This window comes from Grampus griseus (genome assembly GCF_964374135.1).
Source record: "Grampus griseus genome assembly, chromosome: 14".
NCBI lineage: Eukaryota > Metazoa > Chordata > Mammalia > Artiodactyla > Delphinidae > Grampus > Grampus griseus.
The window spans coordinates 44,851,281-44,861,112 of NC_139008.1; the positions used below are offsets into that span (position 1 = coordinate 44,851,281).

General features: G+C 49.6%; 1 protein-coding gene across 1 annotated transcript; it reads right to left on the reverse strand.

The window, feature by feature from the left end:
• Positions 1-3,836: 3,836 nt before the first annotated feature.
• VSX1 (visual system homeobox 1) lies at positions 3,837-9,606 on the reverse strand (the record flags this gene model as incomplete). Its single annotated transcript, XM_082671638.1, has 5 exons — positions 3,837-4,126; positions 5,319-5,499; positions 6,316-6,439; positions 6,848-6,926; positions 9,183-9,606. 5 exons carry the CDS (start codon positions 9,604-9,606, stop codon positions 3,837-3,839), a joined length of 1,098 nt encoding a protein of 365 aa, XP_082527764.1.
• Positions 9,607-9,832: the final 226 nt, after the last annotated feature.

The window sequence follows — 9,832 nt, forward strand, 5'->3', positions numbered from 1 at the left end:
CTTGGAGGGCGCTTCTGTAAGAACAGCTTTGCGTGCCTTTCCTTGGGCCCAGATGTCATGGGTGTGTTTCTGCTCTCACCAGCCGGGTAATAGATTTGGGAAAGAATACAATACACTTGGGAGATCAGCTTCAAGGCTGGCTTAGCTCTTCTGGCCCTGAGCCTTACAAACTTGAGAATCAGCTTAGCAAGTCCACTTAATTTCTCTGCAGCTCAGTTTCTCACCTGCTGTGAGAATAAAAAAAGACAATATGGACATGATTTGTAGACCACAGAGAATGATAGTTTTAGTTTATTGTATTTATACTGGTAAACTTAAGAAAACGACACTGATTGCTATATCTTGTTCTTCTGCCATTTCTGAAAATATCTCCTGGAGTCACGCATGTTTCTCAGGCACTGATGTGCTGCTCCTGTCACAAAAGTGCAGCGGGGGTGACACTGGTTCATAGTAGGAATCTGTCCAAATTGGCCTTGCTAAAATTATAATTTTTTAAAAATCTCCTTTTAGGCTTTTATAGCCACATTTCAGCTGGAAAGCAATTCTGAACGCTGGAAACAATTCAGTCCTGCTGTCAGTGGTCAGATTCCAATTTGCTGCATGATTTGACTAAGGGCTGAAGGGGACTGTGTGTTTCCTGTCAAGTTGGCACTTCTGGTGACCTGCCAGGAGATGCAGGCAAAATAAGGACTCTATCCTTAAACGTTTTCATTGTATTTTTAAATGAGATTTTGTCCTGTGTGTGCTTAGCCCTAAATTGAGAAAGAGGAATTTCTATTTTAATAATATTATTAATATTAATAATCACTATTTTATTATATTTTTACATACTAACTTTACAAAACTTAGAAAATATGAAAAAAAGACCAAAAGTATCCATTTACCATGATCCAAAGATAAATGCTCTGAACGTTTCAAAGGAATTTCATCTGCCTTCTTTGCTTCTTTTTTAGTGTCACATATACTATTTCACATCCTGCCTGTGGCCAGCCTGTCCCTTGGCTGGTCAGCGGCCACTCCTTTTTCTTCTTTGCTGGAAGTGAGCCCAAATATACTTAGCTTTAGGGCGAGAGAAGCTCGGGGAACGCAGGTGCATTATTTGTCAAGCCCAACGAGGAATTCTGCCCCCTTGACTCACGATTGGTTTAGGCCCAAGAGTGACAGAAGTTCTGACCAATGGGGAGTGAGAAAGCCTGTCGTGCGCCAAGCACCCTGGCCTGGACAAACAGGACAGGCGAAGGAGGCAGAAGGACAGACCCTACCTGGGTCCCCCAGCTGCTGGAAGGCCCAGCCCAGATTTAAGTTCACCGGACAGTGCATGGTTGTCCACGTTGGGCATGTCCCTCTCCTGTGCCCAGCGGCCCCCGGGTGGAGTTCTGCTGTGCCCCTGGGACTCTTCTTAAACGCTGTTTGCACAGTGTTCCAACCGGTTATTATCCCATGATTTACTTAGTGGATCCCATGTTGCTAAATAATGATGATGACAAGTGTTCTCACTGGGGTCTTGATACTAACGGGAATGCCAGTAATAGTGTAACAATAGTATTTATTTTGCTCTTTCTCTACCATGCTGGAAACCGAGGTAAGCACTTTACTCACATCCTTCCATTTAATCTCCACAAAAACAAGGGTGTTCTATTATGATCCCCATTTTATGACTGAAAAAACTGAGACATTAGTGTCCTTATACATTTAAAATGGTCTATATTACTGGTTCTAGTCCCTTTCTCTTTTGCCTCTTCCTGTTTTCTCCTTTTTTAGATAATTTTGCCTAGAAATTTGTCCACTATTTGTATAGTTCTATGGCAGTTAAGTTTCTTTATTTCATTTTTATTCTGCTTTACCTATTTTTTTCTACTTGTATCCTTTTTTGGGTTCGTTTAGGAGTTTTCAATCAGCTTATAATTACGTTTAATTTTTTTTTAATTTTTAAAATTTATTTTTGGCTACGTTGGGTCTTTGTTGCTGCGCATGGGTTTTCTCTAGTTGTGGCGAGTAGGGGCTACTTTTCACTGCGGTGCACAGGCTTCTCATTGTGGTGGCTTCTCTTGTTGTGGAGCACAGGCTCTAGGCGTGTGTGCTTCAGTAGTTGTGGCTTGTGGGCTCAGTAGTTGTGGCACAGGGGCTTAGTTGCTCCATGGTATGTGGGATGTTCCTGGACCAGGGCTCGAACCCATGTCTCCTGCATTGGCAGGCGGATTCTTAACCACTGAGCCACCAGGGAAGCCCCCACATGGCAACATCTCATGAACATCTTTCCATGTAAGTATGCCTCATTGTTATCATTTTTAGTGGCTGCATAATATTTTATTTGATGAGTGTGCTGTATGTAAGTTGCACAGGTTACTAGCTCCCTCCCCCAAACTCAAGCCTGGATAAACTAGGAAGAGAGATGGAGGCAAGAATCTGAGAACCGGCCTGAGGCAGCAGAGGGTCCAGAACAGGTGTGGCCACATCGCTCAGGGCCTGCTCTGCAGGTCCAGCGGGACAGAGAGAAGGTGACTTCCAGATTCTTCCCAGCACCTGCCCTCCCGCCGTCAGCCCCAGGCTTCAGCTGAGCTCTTGGTGCCAGAATGAATGAGAGAAGGTGGGGCTCATTGTTAGCTGCTGTTGCTGCAGTAAGGATAGGTGACATTTAATTTTCACAAAAGTCTGGGACAATCACAGGATAAGAGAAACAGACCAAAGGAAGGAAACTGTGTTTTCTCATTCGGAGAGACGGCAGAGCTAGGCCCAGCCCGAAGGGCGGCGGCGCCCATTCCCAGAGGAAGCCACCTGCTTAGAGGGTCCTCACCCTCCTTCCCACGCTTTCTTCTTCAAGGAGAGCCGTGTTTCCCCCTCAGCCTTCCCATCAGCAAGGTGTAAGCTCTGGACTCTGAACTCAGAAAAGAGAATGAGACACCGACGCTGCCCCATAGGAGTTTACAGAGCAACACAGGGTAAGTGCTGCAGCCCGAGCGTGAAACACTTGGGGTATAATGTTTCCAGGCTAATGGAGGCGCCCTCAGCAGGGGCAGCAGGAGGTGCACGTGCAGACAGAGGGGGTGTGTGAGACACCAACACACCACAAAACGTTTATTTTAAAATAATAAATAAATACAGGCGAGGAAACATTCACGAAATCAAGTCACTAAAGTGCTCTCAAACATAAATTTTAAAAAACCAAGAAGCCTGGTCTGAACTTAAAACACTGTTTATAGATATTCAACAGTTGTTCGGATATGGTCCTGTGCTGTTTCAGAAGGGAAGGGAGAGAGGACTTTCTTGGTTGGAATGACAGACCCGATCAAATGACACTCAGGAGGACATAGAATCATTGCCTAACAAGAAAATGAAAAAGTCCAAAGCCAAGTTCAAGGTAAAAATGTTATGTTTCATTCATATGAGGTTTGCATGAAGTCTTCAGTATCTATGAAGATATATGATTCTCTGTAGGTTAAATAATTTTGTATTTTTGGATTCAGAGTAAGGACAGCAGACTTAACCTGGGAGTCTACACAGTACATTGAACCAAATCTTGGGATGTCTGGCAGTGAAAATGGGTTTTGGACTTAATATCCTCCCTCCTCAAGTTCTACAGAAGAGAATAAAAGTTTTACACCAAATTAACTGATTCATGTGCCTTTAAGGAATGATTTCCATTCTAGAATGAAATGGAATTTTCCGTAAGTCACCATTTGTCTTCTTAAAGCAAGTGGCATTGCATTTCATCCTGACACCGGAAGAAGAAAATCCAACTGAAAGTATTTGTCTTCGACAACTTTTGTCTTTTGAAAAAAGCTGGTGAGGAATGTGCACATTTCCAGCCTTTGGTGGGGGAGAGGGGACCTGCAGCCTCATAAGGCCCCCTCCTTCCCTGGCTGGAGCCCCTCTAGCCCCTCAGAGTCTGAACATCCTTGGGCACCAGACCCCTGCTGCGCTCTCTTGGTCTCCTGACGTGTGGTGCTGGAGAGATCAATGGCCACGTCTTCCAAGCCGCTCTCAGGGCTGCCTTCCTCCAAGCCCCTCTGGGGTCCTGCCTGATGTGGGCTAGAACCTTCCTTGAGATGGTCAGAGCCCCAGAGTCCTGCCAGCTTTTCTTCTCTTTCTGCTCTCCTTATCATCCCTGTGGATTTTTTATGCATCCCTTGCAAAAAAGGAAAATAAATAAAAACATATCTCTAAATACAGCAATTAAGTCAATTTCTTCCATGTCACTGTTCTCTAAATCCCATTAGAATTTCCCTTATTGGTACCTGTCTTGGGGCCTGCAGGAGAGTCTCGTAGGTAACTCTCAACATCAGGGGTTGTAGACTGGTGTCTGCCAGCTGGACACAGCCAGCAAAGTGCCTTGTTTGGATGACATGGTGATTTTTAAATTTTTATTTTAAAACTTGTTGGCAACATTTTAAAATCAGGAGATTTACATCAAAAGTCAAACTTCCAGCTTCTCTCAAAAAGTCAGATGTCTGGCAGCACGAGGCCCAGTTTCTCGTTCGGCCACAGACCTGCAGACTCAGTAAGCTCCACCCCACCTGCTCGTGTAAACTCAGAGGGGTGGGCCCGGTTACCTGCCCAAAGTTCGCTCCAGGCTCTCCAACCCTTGAGGGCAAAGGTGATTGATTTCTTCAGTCCCGGCATAGTGTCAGGTGGGTAGGGGTTCAAAAAGTGTTTGCTGAACAAAACCCCTCCTCCTCCCCAGCCTAAAATGCCCCCTCAGCCCCCTAATCCTAATCTCACACCCTGCCCAGCGTGCTGTCTGTCACTCATTCCTCCAAGCCCGAGTGTCTCTGGTAACAGCCAACAGACCAGGAAGGGTGCCAGCTCCTCAGAATGACCAGCCTCAAAGCTTGGACCTCACCAGTGAAGACTGTCCCAGCACCAAGAACTAGGGGACAGAACAGCTACACGGCAGATTATTAATGGCCGAGCCAGGACCAGGAACTGGACCTCCTGAGTCCCGGGTGCAAGGGGTTAACAGTCTGCAGGTTCACTGCCTGCGCCTTCCCGCTTCCTATTACCATGAGCTCTGAACTGTATGGTTTCCAAAACCTCTAACAGCTCTCAACATTTGGGAAACATATTTCATATAAAGAAAGTGTGTCATTCCACTCATAAAACCAGGGCCTGATTGGACCTGTCTACACACTGCCTACGTAGTTCCAATGAAAAATAAGGCAACTGATCAGAGTCCAAGCCTTGTAATTCATTAAGAATCGGATGTGATATTCTGGGCCTGAATCTGAGTAAATTTACATTGCTTGGCTTGGCAACGGCCACTGGGCATGGGGACCCCCAACATCTCTGGCAGGACGCGGCCACAGGACCCTCTTCCTTACCCAGGAGCCAGGGCACACAGGAGCCCAGCAGGCCGCCCTCCGCGGAGCCGAGGACTGAGTCGGGCAGCGGGATGCAGTGTCGCACCATCGCCCCGTAGAGCCCGTACTCAGCCATCACGCTGCTGCCGTCCCAGCGCTTCTCCCGCTTCCGCCACTTGGCCCGCCGGTTTTGAAACCAGACCTGGATTGAGGTGGGAGGGGAAGCAGAAGGGCTTACGGGAGGAGACCGCAGCGCAGAGGGGCACGGGTGCACCCTCTTGGGGGCACCTGGGACCCAGGCCTTTCTCGTGGCTCGCAGGACTGGTCGTGCTGGGTGATCGGGACCAGTTTCCACCGAGGTCTCCACGGGGTCAGGGATGACAAAACAAAATCAGAGTATCCCACAGTGTGTAAAGAAGCTGATTTTTACACTGATGGGAGCAGTTCACCAGGGCAATGGTCTCTTCTAATCTCGGTTGTTGGATTGCTTTATCTTAATTAGTGTCGACTATTGTTAAGCTGTTTAAAAAGAGTGAGTGGCATATCTTCTGACCTGGCGAGGAGGTGCTGTCAGCACAGAGGCCGAGGCACACACAGGACAGCTTTCTATAAAGACAAAGACCAATCCTGTGTGCCTGTGAGTGCATGTTCCAGGGCCACATGTGCATATGGCATGGGGGCAGTTTGCAGAAAAGCCTCGTCAGGCTATTTACACTGGTTTCTTTGAGGGTTTGCAATGGAGTGATAGTCATTTTTTCATTAATATCTTGACATAGTTTCTAGATGCAGCACACACTGTGTAATTTTTAAGAATGATTTAATAAAAGGGAAAAAGGCTTGAAGGTTACAGGGGTCATCCTCTCTAAATGAACACAAAGGAAAGCTCTAGCATCTAAGTAACCTGCGGTTTGGGTGCGGAGGGGGAAGTGCTGGGCTGTTTAGAGGTGGCTATGGGCTGACTCATTGCATGTAAGGGCAGCATGTTCTCTGTGGTGTCTCTGGGTGGTGGGACCTGCACCTGTATTCGGTCTTCGGGGAGTTCGGTCTTCACGGCCAGCATTTCCCGGGCGTACACATCAGGGTAGTGGGCCTCGCTGAAGGCCTTCTCCAGCTCTTCCAGCTGGTGGGCTGTGAAGACAGTCCTGGAGGGAGGCCCGAACACACACGTGGGCACATGTCCACAGGAGACTGCAAGGCTTCCAGCCTCAGAGGACCCCATGCCTGGCCCCTCTTTGTCTACTACATGAAAACTGGACGCCCCACCTCTGAATGATTAGCCTCTGGAAAGTCCACAATTTAGTTCAGACCAAACAAAGTTCTTTAGGTCTTTTTTTCTCCTCAATGAATTCCATCAACTCATTCTAAGAAGACCCATTTTAAAGGCCCACAAAATTGTGTCTTTAAAATGCTACCAAGGCTGACCTGCAGCCCCCTGGGAACTGCAGAATTACATTCCCAAGTGGCTACTGAGCCCTTCCCGCTGCTGCCCTAATGCAGGGCCAGCTGGTTCTCAGGCACTGTGTCCCAAGGAAAGGGGTGAGGGCAGGTACCTATGCCTCCGCTTCTTCCTCTTGCCGGGGGCGGGGGACGCCTTCAGGTCACTCCTGTCTTCAGATGGGCTGTCCTCATCTGTGAGCACAAGGAGAGAGGGAGGACTTTCAAGGTGAGCACATTTTTCACTTTGTTTTCTGGATTTTACTTTGAGGATTGACGCTGTGAACCTGTTGGGGATGCGAATATTTACAAGCTCGCATTTTTCACACCATGCTCCAGGTGCTCAGCTTAGCACTGCTCGTGCATTACCACCGTTCTTCTCCGTAAATTAAAAGAACTCCAAGGCAGCTGCTATTATTATTCTCTTTTTACAGAGGAGGAAACCAAGGCACAGAGAGATTAAGTAACTTGCCCAAGGTCACACAGGTAGTCAACAGTGAGGTTGGGATTCAAACCCCAGACTGTGTGACGCCAAAGCTACTTGAACACTAATTGCATTTCCTGTCCCTTCAGCTTCCAAATTCATCCCCTTCCTTCTGCCTCTATCTCACCTTCCTCATCTTAACCAATACACCAACATTTCTCAAAGGGAGGACGGAGGTTTGTGACATCAGACCCTCATCAGAGCTGGTCCCCTGCCCTGCTGTACCGATTCCAAACCTCTGGAAGTGGGACCTGGGAAATTCATTCTTGCCAAATGTGCCCAGATGATTCATAGATGGCAGGTGAAATAATTTTAAGAACCCACTCCACTATGCTTTATCTTTTGAGATCCATCATATCAAAAGATCTAGGTTGAAATGAAGGTTAGAAGACCAAACTATTGTCAGGTTCATTGTTAAAAAGCATATTTGCTTCAAAACACTAACAAGTGAATTAAGAAATGCAAAAATAGTAAAATAATGTCAGTTTTACTCCTACATCAATTACTTCACCAGAAAAATTGGATTACAATATTATGCTATCCATGCTGTCCAATCTGGTATACCAATAGATATATAAGGTTATTGAGACGTGAAATGTGGCCAATCTGAATTGAGACCAGCTGTAAATGTGAAATAGTCAGTGGATTTTGAAGACCTAATACCCCCAAAAGTAAAATATTAATAATTTTTATATTGAGTACATGTAAAATGACAATGTTTGGTATGTATTGGATTAAATAAGATAGAGTATTTAAATTTGTTTCAACTATTTATTTTTCCTTTTTAATGTGGCTTTGAGAAATTGTTACTCGCAGTCACATGATGTTTCTACTGGACAGTGTTGGTCTTGGTCTTGAGAAACGCCCTCACAGACTAGGATGAGGATGCATTTTGCCTTTAGTTTTATGGTCATCACATGGAAAGAGCCCATCCTATGAAGGTGATTCCTGCATTTTTAGTGAAACAACTAATAGTGGGGTTCATTTGATCTTACCTAGACAGTCATGAAACAAAGTCTTTTTAGAGCTGGGCGGACGCTGGCCTGCCTGCTGATCCCGTCTGCTTACTTTTTTTTTTTTTTTTTTTTTGCCTCGCTGCAGGGCAGGCAGGACCTTAGTTGTTCCCGGACCACTGTACCCGCTTCAGTGGAAGCGCGGAGTCTTAACCACTGGACCTCCAGGGAAGTCCCCCGCCTGCTTCCTTTAATCAGCAGTGGAGACCACTACACTCTTTCTGCCTCGGCTGCCTGGATGCTCAGCTCTGCGGTCCGCTACATAGTTTCTCTCCATCCACCCCTTCTCGTGTAATTCTCCGTTCTCTTCCCCCACACCCCAAACCTCTCTATTTCTCGGCCCTGTCTTTGTAGATTTCCATTGCTCCCTTCTGTTCCCCACAATCCACCCCGACTTCTCTGAGGAGCTGGGCACAGCTACCATAAGACGGGCGAGCTCGCTTCTCACGTGCTGGAAGGAGGGGAGAAGCGCGGTACCCAGACTCGCTTTTCAGCACAGGGAGGACAGTTCCAGGCCTCCGCCCCGCGCTCTCCAAGAGCCGGACTATTCGTCAATCAATTCAGCGAACCCTCCAGCTCTGGCGGGCACCGGGTTCTGTGCCACTGACAAACGAGGCAGGGCCAGGCCTCCCGCCCTCCAACGTTCCCAGAGGCCGAACCTCGCGCGGGCACGGGGGAAAGGCCCCCGGAGACCGCGGCCGGGTCGCTGAGACCCCAGGGTGGGTCCAGACCGGGTGATGGTGGTGTCCGCGGGGCAGCGGCGACCAGACCCGGAGGAGAGGCCAGGGGCAGAGGGCGCGGCTGCGAGAATGCCTTCCCCGGCGAGGCCACGCTCTGGGGTCCCGACTTCCCTAGATCTGGGGGGCTGCGTTGGGCTTGGCGGGGCCCCGGAGTGTCACCCTGCGCGCCCGAGCCGAGGGAAGGGACAGGAGTGGCACGGACTGGCCTCCTTACCGGACGTCGAGACGCTCTCGCTGCGCTTCTGGCGGGCGGCCGGGGTCGGCGGGCGGCCGGGGACTTGCGGGGCGCTGGGCTCAGGCCCCTCGGGCGGCAGGAAGGGCACGTCTGCGAGGAGGAGGCAGGGCGCCCGGGCGGCCGCAGGGGGCTGCGCGCCGAAGCCGCAGAGGAGGCCAAGCCCCAGAGGGAGGGCCCCGCGCGCCAAGCAGGAGCCCCAGAGCCGTGGACCCGCGCAGGGCGCGGCCGCGGGGCCTTCGCAGCCGGATCCCGGCCCGGGGCCAGCAGGTGCGGGCAGCTCAGCCTCCAGGCCCAGCAGGTCGGTGATGGCAAAGCCCCGGGGGCGCGAGCCGGTGGGCGGGCCTCCGGGCACCAGTGCCCTGCTCCTGGCACGCCCGTCGGAAAGCGCGTCTCGACCGGTCATGGCTTCTTAGGCGGCGAGGCTGGACCCTCTCTCGGTCACCTTTGCGGAGGGGGCGCAGCTCTGAGGACGATTTATACAGTCGGGCGCCAGGAGGGCTCCAATCAGCGGGGCGCGGATGCGTCACGCCTTGGACCCCGCGAGATGGGGACGCCACCAGTTTCCCTCCCTTCGGTCGCTGCCCTCCCAGCTGCGGTCCCCTCAATCAGCTCCCTCTCCCCTCTCCCCT